The sequence below is a fragment of the Lutjanus erythropterus genome, chromosome 9, assembly GCF_056507025.1.
Source record: "Lutjanus erythropterus isolate fLutEry1 chromosome 9, fLutEry1.hap2, whole genome shotgun sequence".
NCBI classification, from domain to species: Eukaryota; Metazoa; Chordata; class Actinopteri; order Lutjaniformes; family Lutjanidae; genus Lutjanus; species Lutjanus erythropterus.
Window position 1 is genome coordinate 18,604,310 of NC_139325.1, and position 19,421 is coordinate 18,623,730.

The 19,421-nt window shown below is 38.6% G+C and overlaps 1 protein-coding gene across 2 annotated transcripts in view; it reads right to left on the reverse strand.

Annotated features, from left to right (window-relative positions):
* lars2 (leucyl-tRNA synthetase 2, mitochondrial) overlaps positions 1-14,306 on the reverse strand; it is a 48,230-nt gene extending 33,924 nt beyond the window's left edge. The window contains exons 1-3 of one of the 2 annotated variants that reach the window (XM_084726323.1): positions 14,136-14,301; positions 9,920-10,164; positions 6,928-7,059 (exon numbers count right to left, since the gene is read on the reverse strand). In XM_084726323.1, coding sequence (XP_084582449.1) covers positions 6,928-7,059; positions 9,920-10,153 — 366 coding nt within the window. In that variant the 5' untranslated portion in view covers positions 10,154-10,164; positions 14,136-14,301. Of the gene's footprint in view, positions 1-6,927; positions 7,060-9,919; positions 10,165-14,135 lie in introns of both variants that reach the window. The other variant, XM_084726324.1, reaches the window with a different exon arrangement.
* Positions 14,307-19,421: the final 5,115 nt, after the last annotated feature.

The following is a 19,421-nucleotide window of genomic DNA, read 5'->3' on the forward strand; positions in this document are numbered from 1 at the left end:
ATCAGAATAATTTCACTGTACGAGGCGTTTTATTCATCAAACATCAGTGTTCCCCTAACTGCAGCACATGATGACCACTATATGATAATTTGTCGTTCCCTGCTGTGATCTCAACTCCATTACACTGTAGTTAATGCATGCAGACTAACTGCAATTTTCATGTAATTGCAGCAGTTATATAATGTGTAAAAACAAGTGGAAAGCAAGGTGAGGCTTTCAATGGAAAAATCTCAATGTGACAGCTTTATACCAGTCATCCTAATGCAAATGACTCTGTAAGTTGTTTTACACACAATCTGCTGTCACATTCCCTCTCTGTCTGCTTTCTCCCTCCATCCCTCTGTACTCTGTATCCACATCCATTTCATTGCCCACATCTTATCAGTCTCCCTCTGTGACATAATTCACTGTCGACTCAAGACAACATCTATTTCTCCCTTCAGCTGCGTTTTTCTGCTCGCTCAGAGGGAAACGAAATGAAAGCACAGGAGTGGAAGGCGTGAGCAAAGTAGAGGAGAAGCAGAGTGACATGGAGTCGAGGACTGGAGAGGATCATTGTATGGACTCTAACGGGTCTGATGTTTCAGACGAATTGGTATCCTTGGTAACTGCATGGGCCTCATTTGTAAAGCCGAGTGTTGGATGGTATTAGGCTAAGAGCGCTGGGCACAGCAGACCACTGTGACCGCTCAGGAGGAATACAGCCACGCTGACAGCCAAAGATAGTCTGTGTGGATAACAAACATGGGCCTCATTAGGATGGATATGCTACTATGCTGTTTATTCAATGTAAATAGTCCATTAAAGTGAGACTGTATTCTTGAGGGGATGTTATGATGGACAGGCTGTGTTCAAGGCAGCAGAGGCAGATTATCTTTTCACTGCTAATAGTTTCAGTTCCACTTACCCTTATGTCCACACACACAGCGTGAATTCCAGTCCAACTCTTTACCAACCTGTTATCACAGAGTACGTTTGAGAGCGTCAGAGTGACAAGAGGCACTGGAGGATGAACGTAGGAGTCAGTGTAGGCACATTTTATGACAATCTGTCCACTGTGACGCGGAGCAACTCAGTGCCAACCTGAGACAGACACATCAATCCACAGCTCCAGGCTCCACACACCGACGACAAGATGGACAGGAGCGTTGGGAGACTGATTTTGTGAATGTGGAGACACTCAGATACATGCAAGTGTCCACCCACACGGTTCCAGCAAGAAGCTTCTCCTCATCAGTGGCAGCAGTGAAATGCCACTCTAGCATTTGTGTTTTCTCCTCACACTAATCAATTACAAACCAAACTCTTGTAATTACTCAAATAGTATGTCTTGTTCATTGGATAAATTTACACAGGAGCCAATGTGCACAAGTAACTAGAAGCCAAGGACAAGAAGAAGATTTGTTTTCATTTACATCTACAAAGGTTTATTTCACCTAAGTTGTGGAAATTATTTTTCTCATTTGCTGCAGCTTCGGTGGTATCAATCCATACAGATCATTTAGGTTGAATAGTTTGATCATACAGCCAACATTAGGTTTCAAAATACAGGAGTTTTTGAAGTTGGCTTGCAGTGATGGGTTGAAACTGTAGTGTGTCGATTACATGCAGATTGTGTTTCACAGATGATCTAATAACTTGGGTGACATCAGAAACATAAAACTGGATGATGATCATCGAAATTATGGGAGTTTCCTGGGAGAAACAATAAAACAGGAGGGCGCATGGAGATGGCTTAAAAAATACAGGAGAAATACAAGAGAAATATGGGAGAAAAACGTGCTGGCAGGTCTGGGACTGACATTTTGAGAAACACACCTATTGTGCCTTTTGTGCCAAGAACAAGATGAGAAGACTGATACCAATCTCATTTCTGTACGGTAAATATCTAGCTACTGCCAACAGCATTAAGTCTGAAAATGGGGGGAAAAGTAACCTGACTCCAGTCAAAGGTAACAAAATCTGTCTACTAGCACCACTAAAGCTCATTAACACAATGTCCTTGCTGTTCTTGTTCATTGAATTCACGCAAAAACCTAACTTACTTTTACTTTAAAAACGGCAACGGTTGTAGCGATACCAAAAGCTCAAGGTAAGACATGATGACATGATATTTACTCCAATATTAAAAAAACAACGAAAATTACCAACTTGAAAAAACATCCTTTAACAAAGTTGATGTGTACAGCATTTTTTGTTCATTTAAAATCAGTTTTTAAAATCAGTTTTTAAAATCAGTTTTTCCTTTGAACACAAAGTGCTTGTGCTTTTCTTTTTTAATCAAATTAAACATTAGTAACCAGTCATGACCTACGAATGTGCAAAAAATTGGAACTGTCTTGACGAATGAATGCTTGAACTGTATATATGCAGTTACAAAATAAAATGCAGCAGTCAGTATAATTCCTTTTATGAATTAAAATAAAAAATAACATAAATAACTAGGTAATATCGTGGTAGATATCATCATAGTCTGGTAGGGCAGTGACAATTTTTTTTTATTGGTATTTTGTGATATTTAATATACTTTTGCATCCCTAGTCTGTACTGTAAATATGTAGCTACTGGCAGTGGACGGTTAGCTGAGACTTGAAACGGGTGAAAAGTAGCCAGACTCCAATCAAAAGTAAGAAAATCTGCCTACTAGCACCTCTAAAGCTAAGCATCTCTAACCATCTATCTGCTGATATAAATGTTGAACAACAGGAATATTAAGTCTGGATATAAAATGGTTGTACTTTGATTAAAAAAAAAGTCTCACACATGAAATTCCCTTTAAAAGCAAGACAATAGCTTTAGGGTGTGACGATTGACAGAGTGTAGCCTCTTTAATTAACTAGTGAGTAGGGAAGACTGTGTGCACACTGCAGAACAAGGTTTGCTTTGTGACAGATGCTGAGAGAAAAAGTAAGTACACTCCTGGGCAGGAGGTAGTTTCCAGTCATGTAAAACCACGTTTCTGTTCAGGCAGAGACCAGACTCTGCAGGTGAGGACGACACACAAAACCAAGTGTAAAATCCACGAGGAAAAGAAAAATGAGAGGCTTGTCACACACCAAGTCTTTGCCAGCGTGAAGACAGGGATGGGCGGTGAGAGAAGAGAGCCACACCAAAGACCTGAAGAGAGGTTGTCACCGTCCGAGGGTGTGCGTGACTGAAGGAGCATGATTGGCCTGACAGAGACTGGTCGCGGCCTCATCAACAGCAGCCGTTTAACTGGACTCAAACAGAGTGCTGAATATCGACTGCAGCGCTTTGATTTGAAACAGGGTTGAGTATGGATTTTACCTTTACCTCACCCTCATCCCAGCACATTTAAATCTTCCTATTCTCTCCAAGTGTCTTTTTACAAAAACAGGAAAAACATTTCCTCACTTTTAAGATAACTCCAGTTTTGGACATTTGTTAAATGTGTCATAAAAAATGTCTCAACTCATCAGGATCATTTTACGGCCCCAACGAATAGTTGTTTAATTGATCAGTCAATTGAGAGAAAAACTATTTTGGTGATTAATCATTCCAGTCATTTTTCAAGCAAAATTGTCACACATTTGCTGGGTCCAGCTTCTTAAATGTGGGGATTTGTGGCTTTTTTTTGGCCATTTATGATAGTAAATGAAGAGTCTTTGGGTTTTGGACTGTTGGTCAGACAAAAGAAGCAATTTGAAGCCCTTTGGTCTCTATGATGAGCGTTTTTCACAATTTGACATTTAACAGACCAAACATTTGCTCAGTACAGTTTCTCTAATATGATGAAATTACAATTTTTCACTCTTTGCTAACATTTTATAGATTAAAGGACCAGTGTGTGGGATTTGGGGGCATCTGGGAGTGAAGCTTCAGAGGACTGCAAACAATTTATCTCACCCTTCCCTTCCAGGCAGCAAAAGTCACAAAAAAAAACGCTGTGTCTAAAAGGGCTGTATCTAGAATCAAATATTTGCTGGTTCCAGCGTCTAAAATGTTTGCTGCTTTTCTTTGTTGCTTATGAAACTGAAGGGTCTTTGAGTTTTTGACTGTGGGTCGGACAAAAGAAGCATTTTGTCTGTTTGACATTACTTTTGTTCTCCTTACATTTTATAGACTAACCAATGAATTAATCATGAAAATAATCAGGAGACTAATTGTTAATGAAAATAGCTGTGGAGTGTTACCTATGTAAAAACTACAATGATAAATTAGCAAAAATGTAAGCAAAATAATTAATATAATTAATTTCTACTACAGCAGCATACATCACCTGTACACTGTATTGACAGAAATCAATACAGCACAGAAGGAATCAAGTACAGGTACAATAAACACAGAAGAATCTAATTACACGCTCTCAGGATGGCATCAACTTTGGTCATGTAATTGAAAGATGGTGGTGCCAGGAGGTATCATTACACTACTAATGGTTCTTAATTAGTGTCTTTCAGTGTGAAAGCAGAAAGCACAAATCAGACGGTACAGATACTGTATAATGTTATGCACCAAACACAGAGTGCTCCATTAACTCAAAATGAAACACTGGCTCACTGTCCCAGTAGAGAATGGGTGGTTTACCAGTAATATTATGGGAAGAGCCAAAATCCAATAATTTTCAAAACATTTCAACCAGACAGAAAAGCAGATGTCTCACAATTATGGTAACAGTAAAATATATTCCTAAAAGTGCCTATAAGGATGACACATCCTTAATGATTTTGGGAACAACACTCATTTTAGCATAAGAGCAACCAAAGCCTCAGACAGGACACAGAAAAGGGCTTGTGGTGAGGGGAAGATAACAAACCACAAAGCAAACACAAGCAAAAATTATAAGCTTTCTTTTAGCTTATTCTTAAAGGCATGGTGTGAGAAATTATGCTGGGTTTTCTTGCCCTGGTGAGTTGATATTTGTGAGCATACACAATTCTTTGCTTCTTAAACGGGAAATAACTCTTGAATGGGATACTAATTTTGCTGATCCGTAACATATATGAAAATTCTTACATCCAAATAAGGGTTAATTTAGGTTTCACTGTCAAAGTGGGAACTTTGTTTTGGTGCAAAAGCTCTGGTAAGCATTTAGTAGGTCCAGAGAATCACTGAACCATTCACTGTCTATATATCAGCCTTTGATTTTTCATGTTGTATTGCAGCAACGGGGGCTCAAACTGTGGGCAAAAGCTGAAACTTTGACCACGGACCAAACGCAAACAACTATTGTATTACATTGTGTTGTATTGTAAACGATGCAAAATAGTAGATTAGTAGGGTCCCAAGTTACCTTGCAGAGTTTTGGAGATATTGGCCCTCTCTCAAATACAATGGAACCGGATGGCACTCAGCTTATCTTTCAAATAATAAATTTGAAAGATTCAAAACCAGTGCCTCTTCTCAGAAATCATGACCTAGATACTCAAGATAATCCAAAGACCTTGTTGTGAGCAGTTTCACGTAGGATTTATTTTCTTTTTTTTGGTAGAATCTACCGTAACTACTTTTTTCCTGCCAGAAAGAAAATAGTTCCTACATGAAGCTTTTCACAGCAAGGTCTGTGGATTATCTTGAGGGACCTGTAGAGAGACATCACTGCTGAGTTGTTTTTCAAATGTATTTTTTTGGTGCTTTGAGCACCACATGCCCGTCACACTCTGCAGCTCACAAAAAACAATCTAGATGGATAAACAGCACAACAAGCCAGAGGAAAAATATGTATTTTTGATTCTAGGGTGAACTGCCCCTTTAATTGAAAACGCTGCTCTGCCTGCTGTGCTCAGATTACAAAAAATAATTAATATTTAAGGATCCTACATATTTATAAAATTATTTTTCTTCACAAAAAATATCACAGCATTAACACCTATGTATATGATCATTTTTAAAAACTAATCTTTTTTTTCAGTACTACTTATGGCAGGCAAACGTTGACCTACAGGCGCCACTTTGGGGAGCTCAGCATTACAATATTTTCCACACAATCAACTTTTTTTGGTGTTTTTAGGGAAGAGTGCTAAGTGAATCATTAGGGTGTCTTCAACATTCATTGTCTGTTCAGTTGAGAAGTAACCTGATGAAAATTTACAGCAGCTTAAAACTTATGCAGAGTCGACATCATGACTTGTCATAGCAGGAAAAGCACAAGTGTTACTAATAACATTAGGGATGGCTCTGTTGTATTCAAGTGTCTCATTAAGCCATGTCAGTGTGACAGTGAGTCAGGATGAACAATAGCAGGACCCTGAAACTGAAGCAGCTAAATGGATCAATTAATTTCATTATTTACACCTGTGCTTCTTCTGCTGTGGTTTGTCAAAGTGTATTCCTTGAAAAATGCCTCTAAGTAGGGTACTTTTCTTTCTAAGCACCTAAGGGCAATTTCAGTGTTTTTAAAAGTGGGCCCTATTTTTACATGATTTGGGTATAAAAGAATAAATAGATACAAAAGTTTTGGAATTGATGCAGTGGATCACCTCAGCCAACAGCCGTGAAATGAGCTGCAATGTAATCCTTGGGGGGGCAAATGCACCTGTCAAAGTACGCCCACTAAAAGTGCTTGTTTTGCCACTGACAGGCTCAGATTGTTATATAGGTGTCTGACACCATACACCATACACCATACAAACAGACCTTTTTGTCAAAGAATGAGGTCCTTTTTGTTTATCCAGAAACAGCCGTTATATCGCTCTCCTCAAAGCTACTAGACTCCTTTGACAAAAACAGAAATTTTACTTTGCAGAACACAGGAATTGCTGGTCTACCACTGCCTCGATTGGTTAGTTTGGACCAATTCTTAAACTTTGCTACCTATTAGTTGTTTAGACCCCTAAACATGTGAAAATACAGCCCAGGTTTGAAGTCAAAATAAAACTTCATTTTACACAGAGTGTACTGACCTCGCTTGCTTCAAGGAGGATAGTTGGAAACGATAAAAAAGACAGTTACTAAACTCAAACGTACCTGATGGCCTCTCATTCTCTGGAAGTGGCCGATGGTGTCACTGATGGTATAAACTCGCACGTGGCCCATGTGCAGTCGCCCAGATGGGTATGGAAACATGGACAGGACATAAAACTTCTTCTTGTTGGAACCCTGGGAAAAAACAACAGTCAAAGAAACGCACAGAGCTGTAAGAAAAGAGCATAAAACTTTATTTTAATCCTGAGAGACTATAATAACAGTGCAAGAGTCTCCATTATCAGCCTGTCTTTTGGACAAGTCTTGTATAAAAGACACTGCATTAACCTGACGAGGTCAGGACAGAAATAATACCTCATCACATACAGAGCGAGAGCACTGACTGACTTGTATATTACTGTATGTGCCTCTAACAGCATCTGATTATAGTGTCAGAAACTGATCTGTGGCAGCACTGATTATGGATGGTTTACAGTCACAACACTGTTACCACGGCAACACAGTAAGTACCGGTTACACGTCCAGCTATACATGATTACAGGAAACCTGAGTCATGAATTTTTCAATAAATTAATTAGGAACGGGGCTGTCATGAATGCACTTAATCACTGTCGGCCTGCCCCAGACGGCCGCACGTTCAGACCGTTAGGATATAAAATCAGCCAGAGCTCTGGTCTAAGAAGAGCTATCAGTGCCAGACAGTAATAGCAGGAAATCACGAGAAAGGATATTTAATGTATATTAATCAATTAATCTTACAGAAAACATTAAAGGTGTTTCCACTGTACACATATACAGACGGAAAAGCACACTTGGCTCGTGCAACAGCTGGTTAACGGACACTAATCCTAAAGAAAAGCATGAAAAAATGCATTTGTAAAATTAACACAGACTAATAAATATGATTGGTGTTTGAAAGAGACACAAATTAAGACATAACATATATTATATTATTCTTTAAATAATTAATTAACAAATACAAAGTGCCATGAATGTAAACTTTGCGTGGAAATGGGTCAAGGTTAAATCATGAACGTCAGATAAAACTCCAAGTGAAAGAGTCCAATTACACTTGATTCATACTTCATCCAAAAAACTTCTGGGCGAAATACTGGCAAAGATCGTGTCATACGATGTACATTCAAGTTGGCTGTGGTGAAAAGCCCCTCACTGAAGAAAGATGACCAAAATCTCCTAAGAATCCATCCAAAGCCCTACACCAATTTAGTGAGAGCTTTTTTATAGTTTTGCTTTTTGACTTTAAGTGATCACAGACTTTATTAGGTCTACTAAACTAACACTATGGCACACACAGTGAGAGCATTCTGCTGGGGATGCAGCGGCCTCTCAACGCGAACAAAATATGGAATCTGTCTCAGCTTATAGAATGGCAATGAAAACACCAAATCTCTTTTTTTTCATGAATTTTGTTTGTTTATAATACGAAGGATTGTAAAATCTCACTTCCATGAGGCTGTTCAGACAGACTGACAGATCACAGCCGATAAACTTGACCCTTTATCCTCGCAGCTGTTATTATTATGTTTATTGTAAGGTTGATTTATGTTGAAATGACGTTCTTCTGCCTCAGTAATTATTAATATCACCAAATAATACACTTAAGAGGTCAGGTATGGAACTCCCATGCATCGGGATAGTGTGCATCTGTTCCCAGGATAGAAAATGTCTATTTTTTGTGAAGAATATGAATCCTAACATTATATAGACCCCCCCCCCGCCCCAAAGGTTAAACTCAAGACTGCGCCCAAGTTTATGGACATTGATTGCTACTAATTCAACAGTGTTGTTACAGTTTTGAGTACATTTACATGCAGATAAGGACCCTGCTTTTTAGTTTTTGACCTGGTTTTCATCTTATTTGGGATATCACGTTTCCATGGAACATGAGAAACCTGCTTATTCATATCCCTGTACACATGCTTTATATCCTGGTTTTATAACCACTCAGCCACAGACTGTCACACAGATTGTGTTACGTCAGCAGTTGAGGGTGAGGATATTTACTTTTTGGTTCCTGGCTTCCTAAACTCGGCTGCATGTAGATCAACAGAAAATTAATCTGCAACTAGTCTGATCATCTAATCAACATTCAGGGTTTTTTGGCAGGAATGTCAAACATTTGGTGATTTTAGCTCCTCAAACATGATGATTTCCTGTTTTTCTGTTTCATGTCAGTTTAAACTCGATAACTGTTGGTTTGAACTGTTGTTTGGACAAAACATGATATTTCTTGTGGGCGGGTGTGTTCTTAGGATTAAATGGGATAGAGTGTGCTGTTTGTATACTGTGAAAATCTGCACTTAAAAGACCTTGATAAAAAAAAGAACACATTTGAAGACTTTATCTTGAGCCATGGAAATTTGCTATGGGTATTTTTCCATTTCATCTAATCATACTTGCAAACCTTGAGACCTCAAGAAAAGGAAGGATGTCTAAACCAAAGTGCAGGTCTGAGGGACCTCCCCAGAGAAAATTGAGTTTCAGAGACTTTGTTCCCCGCATTCGAAAATAATGAGAACAACAAAGTAATAAGACTGCACCAGTATTTTTATGTTTAATACTTTTAATCTTACCTTTATTTGTAGGAAGGAGTTGAATGATGAACTATCTTCCATACTATATACTGATGTATTCTGATTAACTCTATTTACCAGTTTTCATTCATTCATTCATTTGAGAGATTTTACAAAAAACATGACACATGACATCTACTAAACTATACGAACAAGTCCTTTATAATTTGTGGACACACCTGTGAGGCAGAAAATGATTATGAACCTGATTAAGGTGGTTAAATGGTGCCAAGTACCAAGATTTCTATTGGAGTAGTCCAGTTAGCCTTATCAGGCTTCTGAAACAAGTATATGATGTTTATAGACACAACACAAAATCAAGACACTCCAAAAGTCCAGATGTGAACCCAACTGCACATTTTCAAGTCCAGTGGGATTATTATGGTGTCAGCAGGATAAACACTGCAAGAATCTGTATAAAATGTAAAAGTCCTTCTTACCTCCTCCAGCGCATCTTTCTGCCACTGCTTCATAATTCGCGGGTGCCACCATTCTTCCACTCTGCGTCGGGTCTCTGTTCGGTAGTCCTTCTCCCACACACCTGTCTCACTGAACAGGGTGCGGGTGCTGGGGAACAGGAGGCTGGGTACTGGGCTCAGGAGAGCACCCCTGATTTGACCAGACCGGGCAACAGCCAGTGGATACAGAGCCAGCCTTCTCACCGACACCTGCATGGTTGTGTCACCTGAACCAGGGAAACAGAGACAGTCAAGTAACAGGATGGTACTGTTTGCCTGTTAGTGAAAGACTAGAGGCAGGTTATCTATAGTTAATTACTAAATCACAGAGACCATCAGAATGACTTTATGGTAGGCCTGGGCAATATGGAAGAAACTAATATTCTGATATTAATAAGGATGTTTCTCCAAAAAAGATTCAAGTAAGACCACATATAAAATGATCTTACTGATGTACCACTGAGAGAACTGGAACAATTACACAATTAATCAATTAATCATTTGAAAGAAAGCCATCTATTTTGATAAACAATTGACAATTTGCAGCCTTTCTTTGCTCTTTGGGAAACTGCATTTTTTTGCTCTTTGCTGACATTTTGTAGATTAAAAGAACCAGTGTGAAGGGTTTAGAGGCATCTAGTGGTGAGGTTTCAGAAGATTGCAACCAACTTGAATCACCCTCCCCTTCCAGGCTTTAAATTGCATTTAAAAAATTGCATAAGGCCGTATTTTGAGCCACTGTTTGCTTTTTGTCTGGAAGAGGACCTGCATCCTTTTTAGACATAAATGGCTAATATTTAGGTAAAGAAAACACAACAATTCTTATTTTCAGGTGATTATACACAGATGAAAACATACTTCTGATAATTATTTTCCATTTCTGCCATGTTCTGCCCATTAAAAACCTGTACATCTCAAACACTGGACTTTTAAAAGACTACTTATATGCATTCAGCAAACCGATCGATGACTAACAAATAACTGTTAGTTGCAGCACTAAATTGATGCTCAAAGCAATAAACTGTGCTCCACTGTTATACATGACATCAAAAACACTTTTTACACACATTTGTCAGCATGTAAATAAAATTTACAAACAACAAAATTTGTAAAACTAATAACACATACTGCATGATCATATCACCATGATGACAATTCCACTGAAAGTAAGAAAAGATTAAATGTAAAATACTGAATTATTGTCCACAATTAAGAAATCTGGACCACTGTTTCCTTTCAAATCTTTAAACTTTTGGAGAAACATTTTGGATTCATGCTTCTACAAGTTAAGACAAAGTTCCTCCCAGTCACATCTTATCCGCAGAAATATTTCGCCACGGGATGATAACAATCACTCATAATGGCTCTCTGTATGCGAGTCCACTCATTGAGAACAGAGTGACTGAGGATGGCTCGACTCTGCAGCTCTCCACATGATCTTCTTTCACCACTGCTGTTTCACAGTCTGTGTTCTCTGCACCGCGTCACTCACACAACAGCATGATTTGGTGAAATAAGAGGTTTATTCAGCGAGATGTGATTATGCTCTTCTGAACAGGCAGTACTTATCAAACCACCTGGCCTGCTCAGATGTGAGAATGACAGTTTCAATCAACTGATTTGATTCAACAATTTCCCTGCTCTGAATGTGCCCTGCAGCAGTTTAAACATTTTTCTTTGCATTACAGGATGTTAGATTAACTTCTCTAACAGCCTTAGGATGTCATCACCTGGATGGACGTTTCTGCTCCCAGAATATGTACGTTTTAATTAGGCATACTTGTGGGTAGACAGGATGAAATATTGCAAGGAATGTGAGAAACAGAATTATTTAGAAGATTTTTGAACAATAAATTAAAAATATCAGCCCTACTACTAAAAAACTGCTACTTTTACTCTATTTAGTGTGAACGCAACTGTTAGGTTAGACTTCCCTGTGTCACAATGTAGGTCAGACGGTCAACTGCATGGAAGGAAAAAACTATTTGACCTAAATTTGCTTTCTACACAACACACACAGACACAGAGAGACACAGACACATATATAAACACAGTTTCCAAGGTAACCCGAGCAGATATCTGTACAATCTCTGCCTCCTTGGCAGCAGAGGATAACTGCTGCTAACCGGACCCGTCAAAAGAATATTCTCAGAGCAGTGACGTATCTGGACCTCAGACAGCGAGACCTTTATAGCTGTGATAACCTGCCAACCCCAGACTGAGGTGAGGATGTAAATGAGGGGGCTAAATATTACGACTGTTTATCTAAAGCTGCAGAGAACCCATAGAAAAGGTTATTCTGTATTATTTTATGTTAAGAAAATACTACTGTCTGTTAAATCAGATCAAAATCTAATTATTTTCATGAGTAGTTCAAAAGACACATCATATAAGATGATTTAGCAACTAAAAAGCTTAGACTTTTAGAAAACAAGAGTTTTAGAATTAAAAGTGTCACTCACATGTAAGAAACTTCAAGTCTACACATCATTTAGACAGAACCTGACCAGCCTGAAGGTTTTACTGACTGGGGTGCACAGATCTTTTGGGGATAACTGTGAGCTTTTTCCACCAAATAAGTATAAAAAAAACAGCAAAAATGTCCCCTACTCTCCTCTCAGCCACCCACCTGCTTGTGGGAATGTGGTTTTCACTAAATTCTCTCGAGTATAACCTCAGCATCGCAGCAGCCAGCGCTCCTCCCTCAGGTTGCAGCTGGGAGAGACGAGCACTCAAGGTTGTGTGCATCTCTGAAGGTGCAAGTGAGTGGGCTGAGGCGAGAGACTGAGAAAATGTTTCTATGGTGACTGGGCTCATCCATTCGGGTGTCTCCTGTAAAAAGTGACTGAAAACTTCTGCAAACAGCGACCAGATTCAGCAGAGGACGGGTAATGCATCATCTGAGATCTAGAGTTATTGGTCATGATATCAAAATTCAGTTGTTCTTTGTGTACCAAGAGAAATGTATAAAAACTGTCATGTACTGGTCATTTTCACCGATGTTTGGTCAAAATCTTGGTTGTATTTTTTTTTTTATATCATAATTTAGCTCATTTTAGACTGTGAGGCTGACACTGACAGATTTGAGAAGTTGGATTTGGATAAATATAAAAGGGATTTGGTAAAAAAAAAAAAAAAAAAAAAGAAAAGAAAAGAAAAAGAAAGAAAGAAAAGAAAAAGAAGTGTATGGTTTTAGTATTAGTACAAAACTCAGGTATCCATGTATATTCATGCCTGTAGCAAAAAGACACATGCTTCCAGGTAAAGCTGAGCAATTTAACAGTGCACTATACCAGTATCTTGATATGTGATTAGATGTTGTCAGGGATTTTGGTTATTATAATATTATGAAAGAGCTTAAATGGTCTTAAAGGCTAAATTCTCTTTTATGCTGTTCTATCCAAATTCATGTGAAAATGATTATGAATGCCTGCTTGGTGATGATGATAATAAAATGATACGTCAGTTAAATAACTGATTTAAAAAAATGAATCAGCAACAATTTTGCTAAGCTTATTGTTTCATTAGTAAATAAATATTGTGTAGTTTCTGAAATTAGACGATTTGCTGCTTTAGTCTGTTATGAAGAACTACAATTTGATTATTGAAAAAGTTTTCTTTTTTTTTGAAGCACAAATTGATGTACACAGTGTTTTTGGGTTTTTTTTCACAAAATAGCCCAGAATTGGTCACTAAGTTTATTGTTAATCACTTCTCTCAGTAAAGATAATAGGCTACTGAAATGTTTGTATGATTCAGTTGAGAAAACTAATTACTGGTCAGTTTTACTTGAAATGAGGCGTCATGTATTGAAGGGAAATGACTTGACATCTTAACACAGTGAGGAACAAACGTAACCATCGACCACACACAACTCAAACTTGACTTCTCAACACTTGACTTTGCTGGTGTCTTCAACACGTTTTCTTCATGTTACAAGGTGGCTACATAATTCAAATTTCCTTCATACTATCGTGGAAGCGAGACTTCCAGTGTCTCCTCCTCGTCTGTCTACACAGGAGAGCAACCGGTCCACTGTTAGCGGCAAGTAAAAGTCAAACCAAACCTCTGTTACACCTGCTTTTACACGCATAATGCTGCTTTTTTATTCGTTTTTCCGTGACTGTTCAGTGTGTCTGCTGGACGATGAAACAGAGGAGTTTAATGTTGGAAAATCATTCAGATTTCAGGTACTTACTATTTTAGTTCCAGCTCCTTTATTTCAGCGTTATGGTCGTGATGACATAAATCCAATAATCCACATTATAAATTCATATCCAGCTTTAAAATACGCTGTAAATGACCTGTTTCCCTGTATCACGACTTCGCTATAGGCGCCGCCATCTTGGTTTTGAATTAACTTTATCAACACAAAGCCTGTTGACAACAGCACACTCATGTCAGGGCTAATACCTCTATGTCTGACTGGACTTTATGTCAGATTTTTTTCTCAGCCAAGGTTTTCTTATGAATATGCAGGGGACCTCCTCTTGTTTTTTTTTTTTTGTTTTTTGTTTTTTTAACATTTCTACTTGATTATGTGACAGAACAACACAAGAGAAATGTAGTAGAAAGATATGAGACATTCATCCATTTTCTGTAACCACTTATTCCCAAAGGGTTGCGGGGGGCTGGAGCCTATCCCAGATGACACTGGGCGAGAGGTGGGGTACACCCTGGACAAGTCACCAGTTGACACATAGAGACAGACAACCATTCACACCTACGGGCAATTTAGAATCACCAATTAACCTAGCATGCATGTCTTTGGACTGTGGTACGAAGCTAGAGAACCCGGAGAGAACCCACACAGACACGAGAACATACAAACTCCACACAGAAAGGCCCCGCCCCAGCCAGCTAGGGGATTCGACCTCCAGACCTTCTTGCTGTGAGGTGGCAGTGCTAACCACTGCACCACCGTGCCGCCCGATATGATACATGTTAAAAAATATTTGCACAATGCATGGTGTGAAATACAGGGGGTCTTGGGGGCTTGTGAGACTCCTTGATATACACATGAGCCTCCCTGAACAACAACATAATTTTAGGGGTCTCTGGAAAAATCTTGAAAACATTATTTATCACTTACAATTCTTAGTAAAATGTCTTTTAAAAGCGTACTGACACTGTACATCCCTGCTTTGACAACATGGTTCCAGTCAAGTTAAAACACGACTCAAATCTTATATATAGAATACTGAGTGAATGTAAGTCTTCAGTGTAACACTGGATGCCTCCTCTTTCAAGGAGCTGGTGATTTTGTAACCTTGACTGTTGACCTTTGACCACCAGAATTTAATCAGTTCATTTTTTGGTCCAGGTGAACATTTGTGCCGAGTCTGAAGATATTCCTTCAAGGCATTCTTGAGATATGGCGTCTACAAGCAATCTGATGACCTGAAAACATAATGCATCGAGTCACTGTAGAATTCATAAATTCTGAATCACAGATGTCTTTCAGCATATAGCCAAAAATCTGCACAATAAAAATTAGGCTGGTTGGTCCAGTAGTATTTGAGCTTAGCTGGATATGTTGTAGTTACAGTCATCACCCTCTCATGCACTCACACACACATGATCCCCTCCTGAGATTACAGATTACACCTGATGAGGATAATAATCAATAATAAATACTTTTGATACACCATGATCATTTAAATATATGAATCCAAAAATCTTTCACGGACATTTGTTGGAGAATCACTGCTTAATGCAGAAGATATATTTATTTTTCATTGAAACATATATAACACTCTTCTGTCATGATATTCCACACATAAAGTGTGTGTGTGTGTGTGTGTGTGTGTGTGTGTGTGTGTGTGTGTGTGTGTGTGTGTGTGTGTGTGTGTGTGTGCATGCATAAATGTCTGATTGCTAGAGCTTCATACTTGATTTCTGAGATTTCAGCAAGTGATGGCTCTGCTTGTTACTGTAGCAACCGTGCAATCTCTTCCTCTTATTATTATTTTTCCCTTTGATTTTTTTCAATGAAAAATCCAATTTATTTCATTATTCTAGTCAAAATTATTGCCCCAAGACACAGGAGATTGTTTTCTACTGCTGGAATAACCTGAACATGTAATTCAACAAATGTTATTCAGTCTCAGTTCTATATGTAATTCTGTGTAAGGGCATACCACAGAGCCCTTTATAAAGGGTTTGTTGGTTTTCACTATTTTCTTTATTAATGATAAATAAATTATTAATAATAAATTATTAAATGGTGATTTAGAGGTTAATTATTAACAAAAACAACATTTTAGTTGGTATCCTTTCTATTAGGTAAGAATGCAGTTATAAATCTTAATGTGTTAATAGTCTTCCAGTAAACTTCCAGTATTCCATTAAAACTGCAATTATGTTATCCATCCATCCATCCATCCATTTTCTTCTGTTCATCCGGGGCTGGGTCGCGGGGGCAGCAGTCTAAGCAGGGATGCCCAGACTTCCCTCTCCCTGGACACTTCCTCCAGGACTTTCATAAACACTCATAATGCCTTGTGATACACTATCCTAAAACATTATATAGATGTGACTTACAATGCAAGTCATGTTCAAGTATGGATGCTCTTGATTAGTTATAAGTTAAGAGGTTGACAGATGGAGGTTATAATACATTATTACTGACCTCAATAATCAACTGTAATAAAGACTCGTAGTCTATGCAGTATAAAATTTTCACTGTATGAGTTAAGTAAAGTGAAGTGCATGTGTCTATAATAATGCATGTTTTATCAGAAAGTAAAGTGTAACTACATGCATGCAGAATCTATGCTGCATTATAAGTGATTTTTATGTAAGACACCAAAGTGGAGTGGATCAGTTTTCAGATCTTGAACTATTACTTTATCTTTCATTGACCAAAGAGAAAATAAATTCTGAACATTTTTAAGCGCAACTTTCTGGTTTGTTGTTTTAAACTTTCTTTGATCTTATGGGGTCAAACATACATCATTTACTTCTGTATTTATCAAAGAAAATCAACTCCAATCAAAGTCCCACACAAGGAGAAGTGACTGGAATAATTCCATGACACAGATTTAATGCCAGCAGCAGTACAAGTATCCTGAGGAGGGACTTTATTCATTATTATGTGATTTCTTTCTATTTCTTTGATGCCAACTTCCAGTGTAAAGTGATTGCTGACTGAGAGAGCACCTCCACTCACTCTCATCTTCATCACAGGGCTCAGAGGCTCAGAGGAGGAAGATGAGGAGGAGGAGGCAGTGTCTCATCAGAGCCTCTTTTCCACGAGCTCTCCCTGTGGCTCTCACCTTTGATCTGACGTGCAGACAGAAGCAGTGAAAGAGGGAAGGAGCCAGAGAGAAAGAGGAGGGTGGGGTATCATTAGCAGGAGATGGAGAGAGTTCCTCAGCCTGACGTCACAGAGCTAAACCTGGGGCTCTGCTCTGGCCTGCCGTCGTACATCAGAGTTAAATGGGCGCCTCCGCTCAGGGCACAACAGGATGTGGCTGAAGAGGAGAAATGAGAGAGGGAAATGGGTTTTTGACACAGTTGAGACACTAACTCTCCATGTAGAGCCAAAGATCTGTCTGCAGATACAGAGGGAGGCTCCCTGATGGATGAAATTGATACTCACTTCCTCATCATTACAGTGTTTCATGGAGGACTGCCGGTAATACAGAATGGCTTTGTTATTTGTTCATAACAGAAATTCCTGCTGAAGCCTGAAATACAGACAAATTTGGAAAACATGCTCCTTCAGCTCAATGTCATTTTGATGCTCCATTCTAACTTTAGAACTACTCTGTTTTACAAAGCAAGGAAAATCAAGGTGTACCCAAATGATGGATGAAAACGGTGTATAACAGACAAAATAAGGTCGACAGTCACCTTTTCTGGTCAGCCTTCACTGAAGTGCTTTTACACCGAAAAAAAGAGAATTATTGGACCAACTTTTAAAAAAAAATACCTCAGTTGGTGACACACAAATGAATTAAATTTTTCAAATCAAGGTTGCAAGTTAGATGAACACTGCAACTGCTTTAAATCAGATGTACTTAATAATCTGACTTATGTGATAATCTCAAATCAACAGTTAAATTTAAGTCAGGTCACCTTAAAAGTTTTAAGTTTTCCATCTCAGTTATTTACTTTACGTTAATATAAAAGTAATACTACTACTCCTTAACAACCCAATAATGTGGCTTCAGGAAAAGTATTTCTCACAGTAACTTAAGTGTGTTGTTTCAGTTTGTCATGCCAAAGCATGTAAAAGACCTGCTACCGTGTCAGTGTCACATTTTGTACACCCATGCATGAAGAACTAGCAAGGGGCGATAATGACAGATGCAAAGGACAAATGCAGCATAAAGATGGAGAAAGTCCACATTCGGATGTGACAGATGGGTATTACAACCACAAGAGTTAGACAAAAACCCATGTTTGGTTCCTGGGTGAGAGTAGCAGTCAGTTTTGACTGTTTTATGGAAATAGTTATTTTTACCCAAACCATGATCTTTTCCTAATGAACCTGATGAACCCAAACCTATGATCTTTATGGTTTTGTTGTCTATAAACTCGACCTTGGAATGCATGTTGTTTCCACACCTTGGCGAGGCAAAAATGTGATGCCGCCGTGGACCAGCAGGTCTGTTGCTCTGGCATGACAGCAGATTGCAGCATGACAAGCTGTCCTTTTACAGGAGGTTGTAGGTCTGACTATTTCTCCCCACAAAACTACAACTCGCCTCGTTTATATTCCAGTAAAACTGCAGTAATAGTTACAGCAAATGTCACATACCTGCGACATCCCTGGTTTCATTCTGGCCGTTTGTCAGAGAAAAAAACAAAAGAAAGCTTGATAATCTGATTCAGTAGGACCGTGTGGCTGTGGTGTGACTAGATTTGACTGACAGTAGCCTCACAACATCAACAAACAATCAGATTGATTAAATGTCACTATATCAAATAGAACTGCAGCATTCCTGGTTTGATTCCAGCCAGGGACCTTTGTTGTGTGTTGTACCTGCTCTCTCTCCCTGTACTTTTTGTTGCTATTAAATTAAAAAGCAGAATGACTAATAAATAAATAAAAAGCAGGAAAAACATCCTTAGTGGTGCACAGGAGTGTGTGATATATTTCCAACTGAGCCCGCTCACTTTAAAACCAGTGAGAAGAACATGAACACACATGAAATAACTAAACCCGTTATAACTTTAGCAGGTTATTTATTAAGACACTGACAAAAGTATGTAGCAAATTTTAAAAAAAAAAGTCTGTCCTCATCAGGTGCATTGAGGTCTGCTCCAGGTCAACATGATTTTTTGAGTAATGGTCCTTTAACAAGGTGACATATTAGGAAAAATGATGGGTATCATATAACAGGAGCAGATGGAGGCTCGATGTCCTCAGGGAGCGTCTGAGTGAGCAAAGCCAGTTTATAGCTGGAAATCTGTGGGGAAACAAAACACTGAAATAAAACATGGAATCGGTTCTGTGAAAATCTCATCCTCTTTC